The 26,860-nt window shown below is 46.0% G+C and overlaps 1 protein-coding gene across 4 annotated transcripts in view; it reads left to right on the top strand.

Moving 5' to 3' along the window:
- Nucleotides 1-26,860, top strand: part of LOC134936382 (potassium channel subfamily T member 2-like) — a 245,676-nt gene that overhangs the window by 58,168 nt on the left and 160,648 nt on the right. For all 4 annotated transcript variants that reach the window (XM_063931414.1, XM_063931413.1, XM_063931411.1 and 1 more), the window contains exon 2: nt 25,203-25,282. In XM_063931414.1, the coding sequence (XP_063787484.1) occupies nt 25,203-25,282 (80 nt within the window). The remainder of the gene's footprint in view (nt 1-25,202; nt 25,283-26,860) is intronic.

The following is a 26,860-nucleotide window of genomic DNA, read 5'->3' as shown; positions in this document are numbered from 1 at the left end:
CATCATCTCCTCTCCACTGCAACCCAATATAATTCTTTGAGATCCTGCACCAAACAACTTTCCTCTTCCTTAGCACCCATCCTTACACTCACCTTTCCTTCTTCCATGATACCCTCTCCTCAAATTCTCTTCATCAGCACTCTCTCCTTGGACACCGTTCCCTCTCTCCTGTCACCCTCTCCTATGACAAATTCCCCTCTTCTTGAATAGTCTCACCTTTCTCCTTGCACCTTCTCCACAGAGATCTTTCCCCAACACCATCTCCTTGGTCCCCCTTCCGTGGCATATTCTATGCAGACACCCTTCCCTCTCTCTTGCCATGATCTCTTCGGGCACCATCTACACACTTCTGGATCCCTCTCCTAGGACACACTCCCTTCTTCCCTGGCTACCTCTCCTTGGTCACCCTCCCTTCTTCCCTCTCCTTGGATGCTCTCCCATCCCCTGGAACCCTCTCCTCAAACACAAATCTCCTGGCATTCCTCTTCTCTCACACCCTTCCCTTTCCCCTGGCACCTTCTTCTCAGACAAACTCCACATCTCCTGGCAGCCTCTCCTGGGACACCCTCCAGTAACACCTTCTCCTTGGATACCCTCTTCTCTCCCAAGCTTCCTTTTCGTTGGCCTTCCTCTCTTTTCAGACATGTTGTTTAAAATAAAATCAAGTTAAACTAAATCATATGGGCTTATGCAGTTTGATAGTGTATTTATAAATTAACACTGGAATTCAGTCCCCTAAATGAATAAAAACACATACTGCATGTCCCAAAATACATGCTAAAGCTATAAAGTATAACTATAAGGCAGAAATTGACATATATATTGTAACCTACTACAGATGTTAGAGGGGACCCATGACCTGCATAAAAGCACTTGGCCTGCATTTTGTCATAAATAGGTTCATGGAACTCCACAATGATGTTTACTATTCGTATAACTAGAGATGAGCGGGTTCGGTTTTACTCAGATTTACTCTGTTCTCAAAACGGCATCTTATTGGCTTACGGATGTCTCAAGTTTTGAATAGCCAATAAGATGCCGTTTTGAGAACCGAGTAAATACGAGTAACACCCGAACCCGCTCATCTCTACTTATTACCTATGGCAGTGGGTGTATTATTATAGAGTGACCATATTATCCCTTTTACCTGGGACACTCATGGATTACACAGGTTCTGTGGCTGATTAAAACCAGCTGAAATGTAGGCTTGAAGTCAGCCAGCCACAGAACCTGTGTAATCCATGAGCGTCCCAGGTAAACGGGATAATATAGTCAGCCTAATTATTTTGTCATCTATAATTCTGTATGGTGTTAACAGAACAGAGTGGTACCAGGCCCCTTTACTTCATCTTTACAGATTAATGGGGCATATTCTTCATGAAAAAATTATCACTTCCGAAAACTGGGCTTTTTGAGAAGTAATTTGTTCGGAAAGTGATAACTTTCCCCCTCTGAAGTCGCGTTTCCACCGCTGGCACCTTACTTGTTTCTCCAGGTCGCACCGCTGGCAACTTCCACCTGTGTCCCGGCCGCTCCCCTGGCTGGGGGCATGGCAAGCAGCTCACAGAGCGCTGGCCATGCCCCCACAGTGATGAAAACGGGTGCGTAACTCGCGGTCACGGCATTCTCCCGACACCACGCCCCTTTTTGCAGAGGCCACACCCCTTGTTGGTTGTGCGTGGCTTTGCTGTGCAAAGATGTCCTGGGTTGCTGATATTGAATGTTGGGAGTTATGCCATACCTCACAACTGTCCCGATTTTTGTAGGACGGGCCTGTTTATTGGGGACTGTCCCGCTGTCCCACCCGCGGGCCTCGGTGTCCCGCGGTGTGGGGGGGGGCAGTCGGGAGGCTCCTGCACTCGCTGCTCTGCTTCGCAGAGCAGCGGTGAATAGAGAAGCATCTATTCAGTGGAGACAGGAGGAGAGGGGGCATACCAGCAGCTCACAGAGCGCTGGGCATGCCCCCTCAGTTTCGAAAATGGGGGCATGGCTCGTGATTGCGAGCCCTCCCACGAGAGCACGCCCCCTTTCCATAGTCCACGCCCCCTTTCCAGGCAGGCGCACGGAGGTGTCCCTCCTTAGAATGAACAAAAGTTGGTAGGTATGGGTATGCCATAAGTGTAGCTTCCCCCCTGGAGGAGGCCATGATATGAGCAAGGGGTGGCCAAACTTATTCCTCCAGGACCCCTAACAGTTCATGTTTTCCAGATCTTCTAGTCAGAGCATATGGTGTATTCATTACTATCTGACACATTTTAACAGATTCACATGTGGTCTGGAAAACATGAAGTGTTAGGGGTCCTTGTGACCAACTTTGGCCACCCATGATGTAAGCAGTGACTATGTGTCAGATAATATTAACAGGTTGGAATTGCCTGATATTTCTGTTCTTTTCTTTGCAATGGTAAAATCAGCACGTTTTGTGCTAGTGAAGTCCAATAAAAGCATTGTACTGTGTGCCAGGGTTGTCTGGCAGCAGAGGGGTTAACCTGCACAATACTGTGTGCAGCTGTGTGAAATTAGCCGAGAAGCTCCACTGCCTGCGTTAAGCTTGTTCTTGTGATAAGGCTGTCACTCCAGAACAGCGCCATAGCATGGAAGCAGCTGGTGCGTTATGTAATCTGTATTGGGAAAGGTAGTTTCCTACTGAGAACTATAGCTGCCATCCATAGACAGCATGGCCTGGTGTCATAGGTCGCACCTGGGGCCATTGTCAGAATCCAGGTCATGGCGCTAAATTAGCTGTGCTTTTTAGTACAAGCTGGTCTGCACCATCCCATACAGTACAGTACATACCCTTCACGATGAATAAAACCAGTGCAGTCAAACTTTTATATTACATGTGTAATATTTTAAGACGCATTTTTTTTTTTACATTATTTTTCAGATTTTATGATTTTTTTTGGGTGATAGTAGTGGTGTATGAAGTGGACGTAGCTTCAAGAGTGATCAACTATGCTGTATTTTTTAATGTAACTATCTCGTTTACGCTGGATTTATTTTTAGAAAGGAAAACACATTGCCCAGCACTCACCATAGTAAGCTCACTCACCTTAATACATAAATAAATAAATGATGGAGTTTTGGTTTATGGATTGATCAGTGGTCACAGACCACTGCAACCCAACCTGGGAATGGTGAGTGCGGTGGATTTCTGTATGTGTGTATTTGGGTTCATTTCTAATTAACCTATTTGTGATCACAGCTCTCTCATGCACCACTGTCAAAGCTCATTTACATTAAACCTGTGTCAGCTGCTCCATTAGTGGTAATTCAGGAGTTGTGTTGGTGACTGCATCACCATGTGGGGACTGTCTCACCATTGGTAAACCCAATTAGCTGGTCCGGGTGAGTAGGAATTAGGGATGGCCATCGGCCATCGATTATTCAAAATCATCGATGGTCTTTGACCAATGTTAACTACTGTTACCATCGATGGGGGAGAACCAGATGGTTTCCACCATCGATGTCAAGAAGCTATTGAATGTTTTTTTTTTTTGTATTTCTCCAGGGTGTCGGCGACACAGAGCATAGCTCTGCCCCTCGACATCCACGCCCCCGGACCCCGATTGCTCCGCGACTCGCTCTATACTAAACTAGGACTGACCATCGATGGCTGAAACCATCAATGGTTACCTTATAGATGGTTTCCCACCATCAAGGTTATCCATCAATGGTACCATCGATGGATAACCCACCGATGGCCATCCCTAGTAGGAATGCCTGTCCAAATGGGGGTGCCTGCTTTATGCGTTTTATTGTGGCAGGTGGCCACAACTTCTTCAGAAGCATGTGGTTGTACCCCAGGAAGGAGTTATACCTGAGAGCTGGTACAAACAGGAGCAGCTGTAGCATCTACATATAGATTAATTAACCACGACATATTTAATAGTATACAAAACATATTACCTGGGGAAAGTAGTCCCAAAATGTAAATATGCAATACAATTATAAATCACTTGTGTGACATGCCTGCAGATATTATAACACAATCTGGCAATTAAGCAGGAAGAAGCTGTGGGCCGCAGGTAAAGGCTCGGAGGGTCACCTGTCCATCACTGTTTGAGAAGTTCTGAATTAAGTAAACCCCATATCACCTAATAATACCTAAAGCTCTTATTAACCTGCATTTGTTAAAATAATTGATGTTAAATAAATAGATGACTGATTTTGAATGCAGCTGCGAGGATAATCTTCCTCGCTAGACGTTTATCGCCTGCAGATCTGCTCTGTCAGTGGCTCCATTGGTTACCTGTATTCTACCGTATTAAATATAAAATACTTTTCTGCAGCGGGGTACACTGGTATTCCACAGGGAATAACATCGGGGTGTAGAGTTTGATCCCAGTTTGGAAGTTGGTGCCTGCAGTGCAGGTCACTAACAAGGGGGGCTGCGCTAGGCAGCCTAGAAAAGAGCTTTTTAAGAAAACTTCAAGGGGCGCAGCACTTTTTATGTCATTCTGACATGCTGTGCTGCGGCTCCATCATCTCCCTCAGCGGCGCTGCATACTCCAGCGGCCTGGTTCCCGGGTACTTGCAACGGGAACGCACCAGTTTCTAGGCACACCGCCTGCTGCTCTCCTGGATCACGTGACTGCATGACAGGGAGGAGGTAAAAGGGTCCCCCAGGTGGGACCCTCTGGTAAATCGCGGTCCCAGGAGACGGACCGCACCACTGGCGTGGACATTGTGGCCGTACAGGGACCCCACTATATCCACCAGGGCAGGGAGCACAGGTCAGATTTACCAAAAATCCGCTTGTAATAGGCTCCATAGTACCTGGTGGTGAAGTCCAGCAGAGGGGATAAGGCGCTAACCTGTAGCCCCTCCACCAACTCCGAGCGCCATCTACTGCTGGTATTCCCGTCCTAGAGCTACAGTTCTCTCTCCCTCACTCCCTGCTGAGATTTTGGCGCCATCTTAACTACTAGCTGGGCTGATCTCCGGGACTGCTGGGCACGGTCTCCTCTGTAAAACTGCCTGTCTTGTCAGCGCTGTGCATTTACAGACACTTAAGTATTCTATATGTCATTTTAGACAGTGTTAGTTAAGAACAAGTGTACTGCTGTATGAATATTTATTACAAGTATTCTGTGATATACATCCAGTGTTTACTGTGCATTGTTGTATCTGTATACATACTGTAACACTGTAAGGGTGCAAGGTGCCGTTTCCTGGGGTATATGGCAGCATGCAGCAGCTGAGGAACAACACAAGTCCAGTTTCTGGTACAACTGGCCCCAGCCAGTTTTATTGTACAGAAAATAAAACAAACACCAAAAGAAAATACCTTGCCTGTCCGGCACTAACTAAACACAAGATGTTCCTAACTATCACTAAACAAAGAACACAGAGTTCTCCAGCAAACACTGTATAGCTCACTTGTATCAGGAGCGTGTTTCTCTCACAGAGATCCTGCAGTCTTCCCTGGCAGTCTGCCCACCCTAATCAGGCCAGCAGCTCTATAACACTCTTACACAGCTGAAAGCCTGATTAGCCTTCTGTGAGGCCAAAGACCCGAACTGGGCCCAATGTCTGGAACTTGCCCCATCTCTCTTTCAGGGCCCTTACCCAGCTTTTCCAACAAACTGAAAAGGTTCTAACAAAACAAAACATATTCCTAGAAGTTTTCATTTTTCTAATACATGTAAGACAAGAACCTGGGACAAACATACCTGCCCTCAAACACTATCCCAGTGTTCTTGTCACATATCCCCCCTCCCCTGTTTTGACCTAGGGGCCGGAACACTTGTAGCCCCCAAACAGAATATGCGGGACAATGCATCTGCGTTGGCCAATTGTGTACCCGGTCTATGTTCGACAGTAAACTTAAAATCCTGCAACGCTAGAAACCATCTAGTTACACGAGCATTCTTGCCTCTATTTACATACATCCATTTTAAAGGGGCATGATCCGTCACTAGTCTGAATTGTCTACCCAAGAGGTAATATCTCAAGGTATCTCGTGCCCACTTAATGGCCAAAGCCTCCTTTTCCACAATGGCATACCTTTTTTCATGCTCATTGAGTTTCCTACTCAAATAAATGATAGGGTGTTCGTCCCCATCTCTGGTTTGGGACAGCACAGCGCCTATCCCTACCTCTGAGGCATCTGTCTGTACCACAAATCCTTTTGAAAAATCTGGTGTTATCAATACCGGTTGTGAACACAAAGCCACTTTTAACGCTTGGAACGCTTTTTCTGCATCAGGGTTCCATTTCACCATATTTGACTGCTTCCCTTTTGTAAGGTCTGACAACGGCACTGCTGTGGTCGCAAAATTGGGAATAAGCCATCTATAGTACCCAGTTATTCCCAAAAAAGCCCTTACCTGTTTTTTATTCACTGGACGAGGCCAGTTTTGAATAGCATCAATTTTATTCATTTGGGGCCTAATTAGACCTCTGCCTATGGTGAAGCCCAAGTATTTGACCTCCTCCATTGCGAGGCAGCACTTCTTTGGGTTAGCAGTTAACCCTGCCTCTCTGATTGAGTCCAGTACTGCTTGTACTTTAACCAAATGGGACCCCCAGTCTGTACTGTGAATTACCACATCATCCAAATAGGCAGCTGCATATTTTCTATGGGGCCTCAAAATTTTATCCATCGCCCGTTGAAAGGTTGCTGGAGCCCCATGCAACCCAAAGGGTAACATCTTATACTGGTACAGCCCCTCCGGAACCGAAAAGGCTGTTTTTTCTTTTGCGCTATCAGATAAAGGTATTTGCCAGTAACCTTTGGTCAGGTCCAATGTGGTGAGAAACCTGGCTGTTCCCAGCCTTTCTATAAGCTCATCCACACGGGGCATGGGGTACGCGTCAAACTTGGACACCTCATTTAACTTACGAAAGTCATTACAGAAGCGTATGCTACCGTCTGGCTTCGGGATGAGAACTATGGGACTGGACCACTCACTGTTAGATTCCTCTATGACTCCAAGTTCTAACATGGTTTTAACTTCTTTAGTAACAGCTTCTCGCTGAGCTTCAGGAATCCTATACGGCTTTAAATGAACCCTGACCCCTGGTTCTGTGACAATGTCATGTTTTATTATTGTCGTTCGGCCAGGCAGCTCTGAAAATATCTCCCTATTTTGGATGAGAAATTCTTTAACCTGATTGTTCTGATCAGCTGATAATGTCTCTGACACCTTTACTGCGGGAAGCAACCGAGGTGAAGACACCGAAGGGCAAGGCTCCGCTGACAGAGACAACCTATCTTTCCAGGGTTTGATTAAGTTAACATGGTAGATTTGTTCGGGTTCTCTCTTTCCCGGCTGGTATACTTTGTAATTAACCTCATTCACTTTTTCCCTAATCTCAAATGGACCCTGCCATTTAGCTAGGAATTTGCTTTCCACAGTGGGTACCAAAACAAGAACTCTATCTCCAGGAGCAAATTCCCGTATCTTGGCACTCCGGTTATATACCCTCTGTTGAGCACTTTGGGCCTGTTCCATGTGCTCTCTGACAATAGGTACCACGGCTGCAATCCTATCCTGCATTTGTGATACATGTTCAATAACGCTTCTATAAGGAGTGGGCTGTCCTTCCCACGTCTCTTTGGCAATGTCCAACAGCCCTCTGGGGTGTCTACCATACAACAAATCAAATGGAGAAAACCCCGTAGAGGACTGAGGAACTTCTCTGATGGCCATTAACAAGTAGGGCAACAAACAATCCCAGTTTTTCCCATCTCTCTCAACAACCTTTTTTAACATAATTTTTAATGTTTTATTAAACCTTTCCACAACCTGTCTATTTGGGGATGGTAGATGGACGTCCTGAGGTGAGTGACCTTAAATAATTTGCACAATTCCTTCATGATCCTTGACATAAATGGAGTACCTTGGTCAGTCAAAATTTCTTTTGGTATTCCCACTCTACTAAAAACCTGCACCAGCTCCCTAGCTATTGCCTTGGTTGTGATAGTGCGTAAAGGGACAGCCTCAGGATATCGAGTGGCATAGTCCATAATTACCAGGATATACCGATGGCCCCGAGCAGACTTTAACAAGGGCCCCACGAGATCCATGGCTATTCTGTCAAACGGGACCTCTATAATAGGCATGGGAACTAGTGGGCTCCTGAAATGGGGTCTAGGGGCATGATACTGGCATTCAGGACAGGAAGAACAATATTCAGACACTTCTTTATAAACCCCTGGCCAAAAGAACCTTTGTAAAACTCTTTCAGTGGTTTTTTCTGCCCCTAAATGTCCTGCGGTAACGTGACTATGAGCTAAATCTAGTACCGTTCTCCGATAAGGCTGGGGAACTACCAGCTGTTCCACCACATCCTCTCCCCTTTTGACAATGTGGTACAAGAGCTCATTACAGATGGCCATGTGGGGATACGTAACCCTGTCACCTGGTACCACAGGTTCCCCATTAACAACCTTAACATTCTCCCTAGCCTTTATTAAGGTAGGATCCTTTAACTGTTCAGACGCAAACAGATCCTTCTTTACCTCCAGGTCAGGCACGCTTTCAGTTCTAACTACTATGTCTCTGTTCCCAGCAAGAGGGTCCTCACTGGACTCCCCATCTGTCACTTCCCCAGCCAAACTAGCAAAAGGCAAAGGGTCAGAAAGTTCAGAAGACACACGTACATCCATAAAATCACCGGTATTATCAACTGGCTCTTTACTTCTAACATCTGTTGACAACCGTGATTCCCACAGTTTCCAAAAATGAGGAAAATCCCTCCCTATTATGGCCTCATGCACCAAGGTGGGGACCAGTCCTACTTTAACAATTGCTGACCCACAACAAGTTTCTATATTCACTTCAGCAGTGACATAATGTTGGGTATCCCCATGTATGCAAGTTACCCCAATAGGTATTTGCTGGACCTTTAAGGGGTTCACTAACCCAGCTTTCACGAGGGTAACTAAACTTCCTGAATCTAGCAAGGCCTCTACCCGGTTACCCTCTAAGAACACATCACACATTTGTTTTTCCAGCTCAGGTGAAGGTACCACAGTACAGGCTAACCTAGCAAAGAAAGACATTCTGCAAAATTCAAAGGCAGCATCACATTGCATGGGTTCTTGCGTGACTGGGAAATTGGCAATAACATGACCTGGCATACCACACCTAAAACATTTAACCACACGATTATCAACCCGTTTGGGCAGCATAGACCGTTCTAGCCCCATTGGCCTGTCTCCAGGGCCAGTGTTTACAGTCTCTCCAGCCTTGCGTTCTCTTATCCGCCCAGCAACATTTTCCCAAGGAACAGTCTTACCAGTCTTTACTGAAGGGCGCTGTCGAGGATCTATGGGTTTCTGGGTGGTCATCAGTAGTTCCTCTGCTGCCAAATACCTCTCTACCATGTCCACTAATTGGTCAGCAGTACCCGGGTTTCCATGGCTCACCCACTTGCGCAGGACCATGGGCAAAGATCTCAAGTAGCGGTCCATGACGACTCTTTCAACCATCTAATGTCTCTGGCTGTAACCATTTTTTTGTTAGCTGAATAAGGTTGTGCATCTGGGAGCGAGGAGGCTTCTCCATGGCGTACACCCACCGGTGCACCCGTTGTGCTCGTACTGACAGCGTGACTCCCAGGCGGGTCAGGATCTCAGTCTTTAGTTTATCATAGTCCCGAGCCTCAGCAGGGCTTAAATCAAAGTACGCTTTTTGGGGCTCACCTGACAGGAAAGGTGCCAGCAGACTGGCCCACTGTGCTTTTGGCCAGTTCTCACGCTCGGCAGTCCTTTCAAACGTGGTCAGGTAGGCCTCCACATCATCAGCCTCTGTCATTTTCTGCAGGAAGTGACTGGCCCGTATAGAACTTGAGCTGGTTGGAGCACTGACGGCCACATCTCCAATCCGGGCTGCAAGGCTCTGCACCACTTCTGTTAAGGCCTCTCTATCCTGACGCTGTTGCCTGTAAAGTTCGTCAACAGCTGCCTGCTGTTGTCTCCTATTTTCCTCCATTGCCACCTGCTGTTGTCTGTTGGTCTCCTGCTGTAGTCTCCAATTTTCCTCCATTGCCACCTGCTGCTGTCTGTTGGCCTCCTGCTGAGCCGCTGTAGCTTGCAGCAAGGCTTTAAGCAGTTCCTTCATGTCGACAGATTTTTCAGGCGGCTTTGTAGCTGCTTTCACCCAGGACATATATCAAACCCTCAGGGGTGAGTCTCAGCAACTTCACACTGGGCTGTATCTGCATAAACCACCGTTTTCTGCAGGCCTCATAAAGCTGCTGCTTTCACTTATGCGCAGAACGGACTGCTCGCATTCTCCACCAAGTTGTAACACTGTAAGGGTGCAAGGTGCCATTTCCTGGGGTATATGGCAGCACGCAGCAGCTGAGGAACAACACAAGTCCAGTTTCAGGTACAACTGGCCCCAGCCAGTTTTATTGTACAGAAAATAAAACAAACACCAAAAGAAAATACCTTGTCTATCCGGCACTAACTAAACACAAGATGTTCCTAACTATCACTAAACAAAGAACACCGAGTTCTCCAGCAAACACTGTATAGCTCACTTGTATCAGGAAGCGTGTTTCTCTCACAGAGATCCTGCAGTCTTCCCAGGCAGTCTGCCCACCCTAATCAGGCCAGCAGCTCTATAACACTCTTACACAGCTGAAAGCCTGATTAGCCTTCTGTGAGGCCAAAGACCCGAACTGGGCCCAATGTCTGGAACTTGCCCCATCTCTCTTTCAGGGCCCTTACCCAGCTTTTCCAACAAACTGAAAAGGTTCTAACAAAACAAAACATATTCCTAGAAGTTTTCATTTTTCTAATACATGTAAGACAAGAACCTGAGACAAACATACCTGCCCTCAAACACTATCCCAGTGTTCTTGTCACAATACATATTTATATGTAGATTTACAAGTGCAGTGCAGTCTTATTGTTTATATGTAATAATTTCTGCATTGTACCTGTGACTGTGTGTGCCTATAGCTGCTGTGTGGATTCTATTCTGTGTATCACGCGTATTGCTATCACTATATTCTGTACCCTGGGGGGGCTAAGTGCGTCAGGGTCTCATATAAAATATAGTGTTCCACAGGATTTACTGTATTTTTCACTGTGTGTTTCAGTCACCTCACACCGCTTAAATCCTCTGTTTATGCTCTGCATTTGCTGTCACATAACACAGGTGTTTTTTTGCAGGTATTGTGTTTGGCTATATTGTACTGTTGCGCCCTAAGGCTACATTCCCAATAATGTCTGCTACATAGGGTTGGAAATCCGCAGACGCTCCTGCATCATGCAGTGCTGTAGCCACGGATTTGACTGAGGAAAAGGTTTCAGCTGAGGGTTCAGGTACTGGGTGCCCTGCACCTTCCAGTCAGTCTGCAGCACCTGTGGCAAATCAGGACCCACCTTGGGCTGCATTTTCAAATATGCTGACTACGCTTGTAGCATGGCTTACGCCCCCTGTGGGACCTCCTGTGCCATTGCAGCCACTTATTGTCCCTGTAGTTAACCCACCTTGGGCGGATACTCTGTCTACCCAGTTCCAACAATTAAATCAGTCTTTGGTTAGAGAAAAACCTACCCCTCGCCCTGCTGGGGCCAAGGGGTCATCTAAGCGGGCCATTTCTTCCTCACAATCCACTAATATTTTGGATGATTCTTCCGATGAGAATGGGGATTTTACTGATCCGTCAGACACTGATACAGTTGCTTCTGATGAGGAATCTACAAGTCAAGTTGATGTTCCTGACCTAGTGGAGGCTATCAAACTGATTCTCCAGATTGATGATGAGATTGATCCTCCTGTTATGTCTCAGAAACCTGTTAAGTTCAAATGTCAGAAGGTTGTTAAAGTACTTTTACCACATTCTGACCTTTTAATTTTCATACATCAGGAATTCTGGTCGTCTCCAGGAAATAAATTTTCCCTGTCCAAAAAGATGCTACCTTGTTGCCCTATCCCTGCGGAGTTGAGTAACAAGTGGGAAACTCCACCGCCGATGGACTCTCAAGTCGCCCCGTCTAGTGGTATCTTCTATTCTGCCAGTCACCACTGTCACCTTACTGAAGGATCCGACGGATAAGCGTGTGGAGGGATGCCTGAAGTCTATTTACACACTCACCGGTGCTGTGCATAGACCCACTATGGCAGCCTCTTGGGCTGCAAAAGTTATTGAAGCATGGGTTCAGGCAATTGAGGATGAGCTACGTCTAACTTTTTCTGACACTGCCACACAATATCCAGTGCCTGGAGCCGGGGCTATAGAGGAGGAGAGCAGAAGCGGTAGTGTGTCTAGAAACCGGTGCGTCCCCGCTGCAAGTACCCAGGAACCAGGCCACGAGAGTATACAGCGCCGCTGAGGGAGGTGATGGAGCCGCAGCACAGCATGTCAGAATGACATAAAAAGTGCTGCAGCCCTTGAAGTCTAATTAAAAAGCTCTTTTCAGGGCTGCCTAGTGCAGCCCCCCCCCCCCCCCCCCCCCCTGTTAGTGACCTGCACTGCAGGCACCAACTTACAGACTGGGCACCAGTGCCTGGAGGCGGGGCTATAGAGGAGGCGGTGCAGTGCATCCTGGGACAGCCTAAAGCTTTAGCCTGTTTGTGTCTCGGATCCAGATCCAACTCTGATGTTATTCCCTGTGGAATCCAGTGTACCTCGCACAAATCTCCTTTTACTCACATACAAGGCTATTAACCAAACTGCACCAACATACATCTCTTCACTCATCTCAAAATATCTCCCTACCCGACCTCTCCGCTCTGCACAAGATCTGCGTCTCTCATCCACACGTATTACTTGTTCACACTCAAAATTACAGGACTTTTTTGGGTCATTCCGACCTGATCGTCACTGTGCTAAATTTAGAACAGCTGCGATCACTGACACAGACATGCGGGGGGGACGCCCAGCACAGGGCTACTCCGCCGCGCATGTCTTCCCCCCCGCACAAGTACAAAAGCATTGCAAAGTGGCAATGCTTTTGTAATTGAAGAGTAACTCCCGGTCAGCGCAGCTCCTGCGACTGGCCGAGAGTTACTCGTCGCTGCCCTGGGTTGCAGCGACTGCATGTGACATCATGCAGCCGCTGCGGCCCACCCCCCGCACGGTCCGGACAATCCTGCGTTGGTCAGACCGCGCCCCGAAAACGGCGGCCAAATCCCGCCGTGCCGCCCCCTACCGCCCAGCGGCCGTCTCTGCTTGTCAATCAGGCAGAGGCGATCACTAGGCAATGACAGCCTTCAGCCGTCTGGCATGTGCAGGCACACTGCGGCGCCGGTGCATGCGCAGTTCTAACCCGATCGCACTGCTGCAAACAACTGCAGCGTGCGATCGGGTCAGAATGACCCCCTTTATCCAGGCTTCACCCACTCTGTGGAATGCCCTCCCACGCACAATAAGACTCGCCTCTAGTTTCCAAACCTTTAAACGTTCCCTGAAAACTCACCTCTTCAGACAAGCCTATCAAATTCCTGACCCACCCACATAACCTTCAGTGCTTCCCTATCTAATTACATCCTCTCTGTACAGTACACATAACATCACATATCTTGTCTTTCTTTACTCTCACACCCTCCTGACACCAGTGGCGGATCTAGACTTAACTTTTAGGGGGGGCGGTTTAAGAATTATGACTCCTCCCCCTAATCATAGCCCCTCCCACTTAGTAATGCCCTTCCCGTTCGCTTCTAAATTTCCTATTGTTGCCATTACTAATAAAATGTTGCCAGTTAGTGGAGAGAACCCTGCGCACTGGTGATACAGACTGGCGAATCGCCATTCCTTCCATCAGGGTTGGTAGAGGCTAAGACAGTAGGGCAATTTAAACATGCATGGGATAGACATAAGGATCTCCTTACAAAGAAATAAGGATCAGATAAGGTTAGAGATAAAAAATAATGTAAAAAAAAAAAAAAAGGGGCAGACTAGATGGGCCAAGTGGTTCTTATCTGCCGATAAATTCTGTTTCTACAGCACACAGAATGAGCCGAAATTCACATTATAGCACACTGTATGAGCTGAAATTCACATTGTAGCACACAGTATGATCCAAAATTCACATTATAGCACGCAGAATGAGCCGAAATTTACATTATAGCACGCAGAATGAGCCAAAATTCACGTTATAGCACGCAGAATGAGCCAAAATTCACATTATAGCACGCAGAATGAGCCAAAATTCACGTTATAGCACACAGAATGAGCCGAAATTCACATCATAGCACACTGAATGAGCTGAAATGCACATCATAGCACACTGAATGAGCCGAAATGCACATCATAGCACGCAGAATGAGCCGAAATGCACATCATAGCACGCAGAATGATCCGAAATGCACATTATAGCACACTGAATGAGCCAAAATTCACGTTATAGGACGCAGAATGAGCCGAAATTCACATTATAGCACGCAGAATGAGCCAAAATTCACGTTATAGCACACTGAATGAGCCGAAATTCACATTATAGCATGCAGAATGAGCCAAAATTCATGTTCTAGCACACTGAATGAGCCGAAATTCACATTATAGCACGCAGAATGAGCCGAAATGCACATCATAGCACACTGAATGAGCCGAAATGCACATCATAGCACGCAGAATGAGCCGAAATGCACATCATAGCACGCAGAATGAGCCGAAATGCACATTATAGCACACTGAATGAGCCAAAATTCACGTTATAGCACGCAGAATGAGCCGAAATTCACATTATAGCACGCAGAATGAGCCAAAATTCACATTACAGTACACTGAATGAGCCAAAATAATGCAGGGACACATACACTTTAGTTAGGAGAAGAGGGGGGAGACATGGAACACAGGCACTTTAGCTAGGAGCGGAGGGGGGAGACATGGAACACAGAGGGGGCACACACACACACACTTAAAGTTTGGGGGGCAGGAGACATGGCTGGCAGACAGTGACACCTGCTGCAGCCAGCAGCATGAGGAGGCGGATGGAGGCCGGGTGCCGCCGCGGCATTGGGAACGAGGTGGAGAGCGGGCAGCGCGGCGGGAGAGAGAGAGAGAGAGAGAGAGAGAGAGAGAGAGAGAGAGAGAGAGAGAGAGAGAGAGAGAGAGAGAGAGAGAGAGAGAGAGAGAGAGTCCTGACGCGCGTACAGGAAGGAGGGGGCGTGGTCAGAACCGAGGCCGCTCAGCTGCTGTATGCGCGTGAGGACGCTCTCTCTCCCCTTCCCCCGCCGCGCTGCACCGCTCTCCACCTCGTTCCCAACACCACGGCGGGACCCGGCCTCCATCCCGGTGCCGGTATGTGTAGGGGGGGGCGTTCGCCCTAATCGCCCCCCGCTAAATCCGCCACTGCCTGACACTTGGCCAACATTGCTGGGTGATCATATACAACCCATTAAGAACCTAGCAATCTGGTGGACCATTATGCAATAGGTAGCATCTATCCTTGTGTATCAATGCCTATTTCCCTATAGAGTGTAAGCTTGCGAGCAGGGCCTTCCTACCTCTATGTCTGTCCGTTTTTACCCAGTTTTGTTCTATTACTGTTGTTCTAATTGTAAGTGCAATGGAATATGCTGCGCTATATAAGGAACCGTTAATAAATAAATAAATAATAAGTAATACCTGTGTGATTTTAAGAACAGAGAAACTGTAAGACAGCAGTGCAAATGCTCCTTGTGATGTTCCGTGCACTGTCTTCAATGCAAAATCAAGGTTAAATGGGTATGCGAGAGTGGATTACATAAATTAAATCGTTCAGCGGTTCTCAAACTGTTTTCTGTAGTGACATACTGAAGAGTGACATCTACAGCTGAGGTTCGTTCCTCTCTGAAGCTGTAAGAAGCCAGGCGCAGGTGGAACTTATTTTGACGAGCCCGCACAGCATACAGTGGAGAACTAGGGAGATTGGAAAAGCACTAGGGATGGCCATCGACCATCAATGATTCCTAATCATCAATGGTTTACAGCCGATGTCGAATAGTTTTGCCATCGATGGGAGAGAACCAGATGGTTTCTCTTCATCGATGGCTTAGCCTAAACGAATAGTTTTTTGTATTTTTTCTTTTAAAGATGCTGCTGCACGGAGCATAGCTCCGCCCTCAGCACCCAGGAAGCTTGCCCCCGGTCTGTGTTTGGCCTGCGGGTCATTCACAGAAATAACAGGGATGGCCATCGATGAGTGAAACCATCGATGGTCTCCCATAGCATAGTTAGTGACCATCGATGGTCACTCACAGTTTCACCATCAGTGGCAACCATCGATGGCGAACACGTCGATGGCCATCCCTAAAAAGCACACTCCCTTCAACCCCCCCCTTCCTTGCTGTGCTGATTGACCAGAGCACTTCCTGGAGTCGGGAAGGAAGAGGTACACAAATACTCCCCTCCCCTTGCTGTTCTGATTGGCCAGAGAACTTCCTGGAGCAGTGGGGGTTAAGGAAGGGGTACACACTCTCCACCTTTTACTGTGCTGATTGGCCAGAGAACTTCCTGGAGTATGTGAGTGAGTGTGTGGGTGGCGGTTACACACTCTCCTCCTGTTGCTGTGCTGATTGGCTAGTGCACTACCTGGAGTGAGGGAGGAGGGGTACACACTCTCCTCCCCTCAATGTACTGATTGCCCGGAGCACGTCTTGCGGACAGACCAGGACCAACTTGTGATACACTAATGCTACATACACACTAAGCGATATTGTGAACAATATCGTTCAGAAAGGGCTTAAACCTCCTAATGATAATGTGTGGACCCCTTATTCAAAAGTAAAGCATTCAGTACCTTTAATACCAAGAAATAATGACACGGAGACTTGAATTTGGCAGAAAATTGTTAGCTATTTATTGTACCCTAACCATTAGAAAACCTGTAAATTGAAAATTTTAGTTAACATGCCGATTCAGCCGGCATATGGTGGCAGACAAAAGAACGGCTCTGGTCAACTGACGCTAACCTTAAAAACATTAAAATTCCAAACTATCCTAATTTAAACACAAACTATAAAATAGGTAATAGGTGCCCGACTCAGACCCCCACGGTGACTACCCACCCTGATGGGTGATGCCGCTGCCCCCGGACGGGTGGTCAAGCGGCCTTAAAAGTCAATGGAGGTGAGTGCATCTAAACCACACCAAACTGTAAATCCCTGCAACTAACAAGACAAACTACAACCTGCCGTTCTTTTCCGCCAACAAATAGCCAACGATAAAACCACACTAACAATTCAAAGCCAAGGCACTCCGTGCCAGAACCTCTACCAAACAGGGTGGGAGGGCGGGAAGGCAATTCAGCAGCAAGAGAGACCAAGCTGGCCTAGCATTCCCTATATATATTGACCCTCCCCTCTCACCATGGGCTGTACTTTCCTCACAGCTAGGTCCACCCCTCACAGGAGGTTTAACTCTCTCTATTCCCATGCAGTAATTTCGCTCTCCTTCTGAGCGATACTGTTCACAATATTGCCTAGTATGTACACTCATTATCATTAACTATGCACGCCCCCTCGCGTTGTTAACGACCTCCTCCCTCGTCTGATCAAGTACAGACAAGGGAGGTTCTCGTTAACGACAGCCATGCTGCAGATGCAGCAGGGGTGTCGTTCCTCTGCCGCCCCCCTGCCGTTGCTCCCTTTCCCACTGGCATCGGCAAGTGTGTATGCACTTGCTGATGACGGCACCCCGCTGAGTGCCCGTCGCCACGTGGGCTCGGCTAGTGTGTATGGGGCTTAAGGTGTCACAACACTGTAGGGCAGACGTTTTAAGCTTGGAGAAGTGATAAGTGAAAGGTGATAACGCACCAGCCAATCAGCTCCAATATGTAAATTGACAGGAGCTGATTGGCTGGTGCGTTATCACCTTCCACTTATCACTGCTTTATCACTTCCCCAGACTTAATACATCTGCCCCACAGTTTGAGAAGCAATGAAATAGAGGGATGGAGAAGACATATCTACTAGGGTATTTGGAGCAAAAATACTTGAGTTCTTCATCACCTTGTCCCTATACTTCTTCTATTTAGGCACAGTTTGCACCTTTAAGGTGTGGGTTTATGATGAATCATTTATAGGCACACTTTAACAAGCCTCAAACATACAAAAGGGACACAAACTAGAAACTTTGTTCCGTCACTCTTAATTAAAGACATACATGAAGCTTAGCGAAGGAGTTCTAGGAGCAGTTACCTGAATATTGAGAAAGTACAGCTTACTGTACGACCTTAGAGGTATCCCCCTCCACAGTAAACGGTTGTTAGGTATCTGGATACCATACTACAGATCCTGACATAAAAGCTTGTTTTTACTTTTTAAATGCTTAAACCGCTTCCTGAGACCAATCATTATTATTAACTGCTAACCTCTTTCTCGGCTGAGACAGTGACTGACGCCACTAAAGAAGAAACATTTCTGATGGAAACTCGATAATAATAATTGGCAAAACCAAGAAACCTCTAGATAAACATCAAGGAGCTGAAATATAGTTGCAAAGAGGTTGGCTAAAGTTGTACTCACATTGCGTGCATGGGACTAAGGGCCTAATTCACTATGGATCGCTATTGACGCTGAAATAACTACAGTATGTTCTCTAAACTGCTATTGCCAAAAATCGCATGTGTAGAGCCACCCAGAGAGGGTAAAAGACTCCCACCAATGCAATCTCAAATCTGCATATACATTAGCAATCCATATGCAAAAACAGAGTACCATCGACAGTTGTGACTGACACATGCCTACTCAGAATAATGCAATTGCAGTCGCAATGGTCACGATGTTTATCATGATAACGTCAGATACTGTATAAGCCCCGGAAACGGCAATGATACGCCTGCATTTTACGAACCACTCCCCACAAACGCCATGTTACCACCCACGAACGGTCACTTCCTGTCAATCAAATTTGTGAACGCTTTTCACTTAGGCTACAAACGCACGCGCAGTCTGCCGATAATCGATCAGTGCGTGCGTTCTCACATTCGCAAATGATAGTGAATCAGGCCCTAAGAGTGGATATTCCCCAGTGTGCCGACTTGTATACATCTAATACATCTATGTGGCCGCACAGCCCCTATCCATATGCTTGTCCAAATAGCCATCATCACTCTCAGTGCACATTTGCACAGGCCTTTTCCTTGGTGCATGAGGTGCAGAGATCTTTGCGTATGCTCCACTTAGCATAGTCCACAATTCCGATTACACACTTTTGAGATCCTCGATAAACTTGGTCTTAATTGTGGCATTCCATCCTTATTTTGTCCTGCCCATGAAAACCTTTCTTGATATTAGCGCCGTAGTGGGGCAATAATGTGACTAGGAAACTTAGGGGGCAAGTCACGTGACTAGTAACCAGAGATATTCACTTGTCTGCATTGCGCTTGGCACATAAGCTGAGAGATGCAGGTTACCGCGCCTAAAGCCAGGGGTTTCGTTGCGGTAAACGTCATTCTCTGACTTAAGTGCCCGGCATGATGCTGTTAGCATATGTAGTAAGCCTGCAACCAGCCACTAGTTTAGTTGGATTTCTGCTCGTGCCTCAGGAGGGTATAAGCAGAAATCCTCTAGTCACTGGTATACAGCGTGGCTAATTGAATAGCTCTGATCACTCATTCCCGGCAATATTCAATATCGCGCCTAAATTTATGACCCCTTTAGAGCCAGTTACATCCTAAGGATGCAATGGGTGGCTCTCAGGTGGATCTCAGGCTCCAGGGTACCCTGCATGCCAAATTTTAGTGCTAATTAGGCAGGGACTGTGACACTACCTCAGCCTTGTATCCTTGACAGCAAAACCGTTCGTACACCTCAAGTAAGCTTCACAAAACCTTCAGTATATTCATTCATAACCTTATTCTCCAGCTCACATAGGGGCAGATGTACTGAGCCTTGGAGAAAGATAAAGTACCGGTCAATAAGCTCCTAACAGCCATGTTACACACTGTGTTGAAAAGTAACAGTAAGGCCAGGTACACACAAGAATGATGTGTACCCAGCTGACAGGCCAACATATTGTATCCGGCGCTGCATGCAATGTTGTCTAGTTGGCTGTGCACCACAACCGACCGGAAGATATTGCATGCGACCGCAGGAGTGCGCATAATGCCTGTACACACTGAATGATCCGGCCGATATGTCAGCCGGAAACGACATATTGGGCCGAGATCACTCTAGTGTTTACCTGGCCTTAGAAGCTAATTGGTTGATAGTTTATCTCTGTGCACATTATAAGTCTCCAAGGCTTAGTACTTAGGCCCCATAGTGTGTAAACTCTACTAGCGACATAGTTCCAGGAAGTAAGACAATGGGGCAATCCAATGGTGTCATTCGGGACAGTTTTTCTGCAAACTATTTACCAGAAACAGCTGTATAATTTGCCCGGCGTGATAGTAACTCTTCAAGAATAAACATGGCTACACAGAGTGGCTGGATCAAACCATTTAGAAATCAAAAAAACCTCCATTTGACAACACGTCCAGTTTGCCAATCTAGGTTATGTTTGTATAGCCACATCAGGCCTGGGGCACATACACGCCGGGTCAAGCAGGTTCTTGAGAAGAGGAGCAAATCTACAATGATTATGAGGGTCTCCAGCACGAGCGGACCACTTGTGATCGGCTTATTGCTTTCCTCATAGCTCCTGCATATATCATGTTTTTGTGCGCATGTTCTAACCATTTTTTGCATATGCTGTATTAGAGAGGTTGCTTAAGTGCTATTGATATCTAATACCAAATCCAAATTTCAGAAAACTAAACAAATGTTAAAAAACATGGGTGTAACCTGTGACTGTTACCACTTTGCATACTGTATGTGCACAATTGCTACTTACAAGTATGTGCACAATTGCTACTTACAGCTTATTTGGGATGCGATTGCTTTTAAACTGCTAAAATGCCAATCTCAACCATAACATAACATACACATGCCCATCCTGGATTTTAAAGGTTAACAAGAAAGGCATGGTAAATGCTATTCAGAATTTTAGTACATAATGTTAAAAGTGCATGGAATATACGTTATTTTCAATTGGTTTTGAATATGATATTGTCCAGATGGTAATCTTCATTCATGATCCACATTTGTAGTTGATTTCTGAAGTTTCATTTGTCTGGCTACGTTAACATCCCGAATTTCCGTTATTGTGCGGAAAACAATCCTCATCAGCTTCATGCAAGGCCTCTACGCAGCCAATGGGGCCATCTGACAGCTGAGGTCTGCAATCATCCACCAAGAACCATTAAAGAACTGAAGGCTGATGTAAGCCAATAAATGACCATATCATATTCACTTACCATGCTTCACTCTGTATAAATCTCCATTTCATAATCCTTCTTTGAGAAGACATCTGTACATATTTGTAACCAGTGAAACAACTCCCATGAAATCCATTGTTATCCGTAAATACCAACCTGATAGGGAACATATCTTCCTAAGGAATCCATATCGCATAGTGAAGCGTATGTGCCTCAACGCATACTCTGTATATTTGATGTAATATATTATTATGTTATTTTCCTAAAGTTACCTCTGTTAGAGAAAAACAGACAAGAAGTGGCTTTGTACAAATGACAATAACAGGGTTGTAAAACCACATACAACACTTCTTTCAGTGACAGCACAGTTATGTGGTTTCATTTTTGTGTAGAAGTGTTAACATGATGTTAAAAAATTGTCATCCTTTGCTGCTCAGACTGCTACTGAAGCTGTCAACATTCAAACCTTCCCCCAGTACCTGAGTGTCATGTGACTGGTTCTGTTTTTTTTCCTGTATAAGAGAACTGTGTTGCATTTCTATTTCGGTATATTAGGGGTCTATTTTCTATGCCTTGGAGAGAGATAAATTACTGGTCTTTCGGCTCCTAACTGCCATGTTACAGGAGCTGGTTGGTTGGTACTTTGGGCTCTATTTACTACCCTTTTGAGCGAGATAAGGTTGCTGGAGAGAAAGTATTAGCCAGTCAGCTTCTGCCATGTCACAGGCTAAATTTAAAAATGACAGGAGCTGGTTGGTTGGTACTTTAGCTCCGTCCACTTTATCTACGTCTAAGGCTTAATAAATAGACCCCTTAATTTGTTATCACGTTTTTTAATCCGTAAGCATTGCTGTGAGGATACCGGCTTTATATTTCGCTCTTTTGCAGCATTCACCTAGCTGGTATACAAGGAAGATAGCTCTATGTGCTTGTGGAGAGCACCTGGTAACTCTTTTGGGTACGAAAGCAATTAGTGAGTAAATTATGGGTGTGGTTCGTTTTATCGACAGTATCTAGGTCGACAATGTTTAGGTCGACCACTATAGGTCGACAGTCACTATGTCGACATGGATGGAAGGTCGACAGGGTTTCTAGGTCGACATGTGCTAGGTCGACAGGTCTAAAGGTCGACATGATGATTTATTTATTTTTGTGTCGTTTTCTTCGTAAAGTGACCGGGATCCCAAATTAGTGCACCGCGTCCCCTCGCATGGTGCCTTCGCTCCGCTACCGCTTCGCTCGGCACACTTTACCGTTCCAATCGTAGTCCACGTGGATCGTTAAGTATGAAAAAATCCCCCCCCCCAAAAAAGTAAAAAAGTCATGTCGACCTTTAGACCTGTCGACCTAGCACATGTCGACCTAGAAACCCTGTCGACCTTCCATCCATGTCGACCTAGTGACTGTCGACCTATAGTGGTCGACCTAAACATTGTCGACCTAGACACTGTCGATCTTCAGACCGGATCCCGTAAATTATAGCCCTTTTATTTTGCAGCACAACATACAGGATTTAAGCAATTTACAGGAGCATGTACAACAGGGGCAATAAAACAAACCTATCACACTCAACCAGGAGCATATTTTGGGCAGAGCAATCAGAGCTCACACAGATAGCAAACTTTTTTCCTGCTCAGCTGTGACTCACAGCTGAGCTGATATATATTAGCGACGCTTAGTGATCTCATCTCTACATTGAGCACTATAGTCATTATACAATTGTGGCTGTGTCCTGGCTTCTGAGCCATGACATTCGCTTGGTACGGATCAAATTCAATGGCTACCCACTTCTGGTAGGCTCACACAGCAACTTAGATCACGGATGCTTGCATGATCTGAGTAACTAGCACAAACCACCAATCAGTCCAACAGGAACCATAGCCCATAGATAGAAATAACCAAGTGCAGCACACATGGTATTCAATGATGCCTGGTTACCATGGTATCATATCATTTGCAGGGCAATTCCTAATAACTCATCATCCCAGTTTCAGTGCCTCCTTATCGTTGGGCTGTCCCTTTCCCTCCCCTCCCCCAAGTCCTCAAGTTAACAGTTGGGATCCCACCATGACCAAATCCAGACAGTCTAGCTGCAAAGAAAGATAAGTGAATTACCCTAGTTTAACCCTATGTAGTCTTTTACCGTGATTTTGTGTTCTGGATCAACTGAGACTTCCAGCACAACTTGGCAAATAAGTTCAGCAAGTTTCTGCAAGCAGTCACTGCAAATTCTTTGTTGTGCCTCCAGTCATCTGGGTACTTTGGGAAGTACTGGTGGCACTGGCTATAACTTGTTTAAAGGACATTATACATTACTTAGCAGTGCATATATGATACAGTCAATGTTACATCAGTACTAACAAGAGGGGATGCTAATTCTGACTTTCTTTGACATCTAAAGTTCAGTCTAATTATGTGCTGTCTTTGTATTCTTAAAGATTCAACATGTCATAGAGGCTTGGTTTGTAATGCAAAAAGAAAATCGTTGTTCCATTTTCGTTGTCTTTCTTATTGCCACTTGGTCATAGCCACCCACCTATTTTTCCAGTAAATATGGGAGTGTTGAAAGGCTCAGATGTAACTTTAAAATCCTAGGTTAGTTTTGCATCCATATCTCTATTTTTCTGCTTCATTGGCGCTAAACTTTTGTTTCCTCCAATTTCTGCTATTTTTCAGCTACTGTATGTCAAAGAAACAAATGTATTTTACCAGGCAGGCATACATAAGACGATTACATTTATTAAGATGTTGAAAAAAGACAGCAGTTGACCCGTGGCAAATGACTATGTGTAGTTGTTGGATAAAAATGCTTGAGCATAGGGTACTTCATCCAGAATATAAGGACAGTTGTAACAGTATGATCTTGTTCACAATACATCTGACTAACATTTTACCATTTTCATGTATCTCCAGTATAGGAAGGGCATATAACCTTGCATAAATTGATAGTGGCCTTGTGCCAATGGAACGGGTGGAAACTGAGACTAATTTGTAAAACTGGATATATCCGGCTGATGCAGAGTTAAAGGTACAACCATGGGGGTCATTCCGACCCGTTCGCACGCAGCGGTTATTTGCTGCGGTGCGAACTGGTCGGAAATGCGCATGCGCGGTGGACGCTTTGCGTACGCACGTCGTTACCTGGCGACGAGCGTCGCCGGGCAACGACGACGCCAGCGACAAATGTGATCACAGCGTTTCCAGCCGTTTTCGGGAAGTGGTAAGAAAAACGCAGGTGTGTCCAGGCGAACGGAGGGCAGATGTCTGACGTCAAAGCCAGGACCTGCATCGCTGGATCCGTCGCACAGGGTAAGTAGGTCTAGGGCTAGGCTTGCGTGAAACTTTTTTAGCATAGCAGGGCTGCACAAGCGTTCGCTAAAATACACTCCCCCATAGGCGGAGATTAGTTGATCGCACCAGCATCAAAAAGTTGCTTGGTGCGATCAACTCGGAATGAGGGCCCATGTGCAGAGCACATCTTGTGTGAATTTGCACTGCATATGCTCTGCATATTGGCCACGCACAAGTAGTTGTGATACAGAGTCACATTTTAACTGCAGTCCCACTTACAACAGAATAAGAATAAGTGGGTTGTAATGGGAGGGGGGGGGGAGCGATGGAAGTTGGAACTGCTGGCTATGCATAGTTGGCCATTAGACAAAATGCACCTTAATGGAGGCGTATCTTTTGCATCTAGTATACGGCAGGTTTAAGTACACACCGATTAATCGAAAACCATGCACACCAACAGGTGTGGCTGCATTTCGAGATGCATACAACTCAGCATATGAGCAATTATATGTATTATTTTTCCATACATGATATTTAGGCGCAAAGTCCACCCAATTCTGCTTCAGACCCATTGAAAGAATTACCAGTTTTATGATATGCAATGTCCATCCAAATCCCCAGATCACATATTCAAACAATATGTATACATAACTACATATGCATTAAACACTGAAATGGAGGCTGTGAGCTTCTTTTGTGATGTTACGTGTAAGGTATAATCTTATACATTCTCTTTTTTTTCTTTTCATCTATATTTCAGGGTGCAAGTTGAATTTTATGTGAACGAAAACTCCTTCAAAGAACGTATGAAACTGTTTTTTATAAAAAATCAGAGGTCAAGTAAGTATTTACCTAGATACTAAACCATTGTTCTTCCCACGACAGGGTGACACAGGAAGGGGGCTATGTGACATGGAGTCTGTCCCTCCCACCACAGGGTGACACAGACAGGAGGGAGCTATGTGACGTGGAGTCTGTCCCTCCCACCACAGGGTGACCCAGACAGGAGGGAGCTATGTGATGTGGAGCTTGTCCCTCCCACCACAGGGTGACACAGACAGGAGGGAGCTATGTGACGTGGAGTCTGTCCCTCCCACCACAGGGTGACACAGACAGGAGGGAGCTATGTGATGTGGAGCTTGTCCCTCCCACCACAGGGTGACACAGACAGGAGAGAGCTATGTGACATAGGGTCTGTCCCTTCCACCACAGGGTGACCCAGACAGGAGGGAGCTATGTGACATGGGGTCTGTCCCTCCCACCATAGGGTGACACAAACTGGGGGCAGCTATGTGAAATTAGCTAACTCTGTAAACCTAACTAAATAAATAAGAGACAGCAAAAAATGAATTAGGTGGAAGTTAGGCCTACTATAGCTTTATTGTTACAATTTTTTCAGTGAAATATATGGTTATTAATTATAATAAGATCATACTACCCGACTGTCCCAATTTTCGTGGGACAGTCCAGTTTTTTTGGGACTATCCCGCATGGTGGTGGTGGGTTTGTATGTGTGTGTGTGTGTGTGGGGGCAGTTGGGAGGCTCCTGTTACTCGCGGTTACAGGAGCGATTGCGCAGAATGTCTGGGCATGCAGTGACGGAAAATGAGGGCGTGGCTCATAATTGTGGCACTGCCGTGAGGCCAAACCCCCTTTCATGTAGGCTATTTCCCTTTTTGGGTGCACGCTCGCGGAATTCCGCTCATTGATTTTAAAATGTTGGGAAGGGATGTAAAATATCTAAACATATTAACAGATCGTGAATGCAGCTCTTTAACCTCATCCCAAATTGACCAGTGGAGACCAGAGGGCATGTAATAATCTCGCCCTGAAGTCAGCTGCTGCTCACAGCTATCTTCCCAAGGAATAGATTAAGCTTGAGCCCTTAGATATTTGCTGTATTTAGGATTGCACAGAATAAAAAGAAATGAATCCCAAAGCTGGAAGAGGGGTGAGAAAAGTCTGACTGCTCGCATAAAATGTCAGCTGGACAGGGGTCTGATCTCTGTGTACTTTACGTTTATCTTCAGTGAATGTCAGAATAAATGAATAGGAAGCCATATTGAGTGCATACGTGTTAGAAACGGAGGGGGGTGTAGGGAGGCAGTATGACCCGCCCAAACATTTGAGAGGCGCCAGCCAACGTACTGGGTAATGGGACACAGTGGTAGCTGCATTCTAGGATACCACGAGCAGTGTATGCATGGAGACAGTCCACCTTCTGGTTACTCCACTTTCTTCCTACCCACAATCCTTCTCCGTCCGCCTCCAGCCCCCCCCCCCATGCCCGCTCATGATTCTGTTAGCGGAGCCCTATATGCTACTGGAACCGGACCCTGATTTTTGATGGGTATTAGTGTTTTGTCATTTGATGACGTAAAACCACTTTCTGTCATAAATTGTTCTCTATGCTTTATA

The sequence above is a fragment of the Pseudophryne corroboree genome, chromosome 6, assembly GCF_028390025.1.
Source record: "Pseudophryne corroboree isolate aPseCor3 chromosome 6, aPseCor3.hap2, whole genome shotgun sequence".
Taxonomy (NCBI): Eukaryota; Metazoa; Chordata; class Amphibia; order Anura; family Myobatrachidae; genus Pseudophryne; species Pseudophryne corroboree.
The sequence above is the reverse complement of the archived record's forward strand: the minus strand, read 5'-3'. Positions and strand labels throughout refer to the sequence as shown.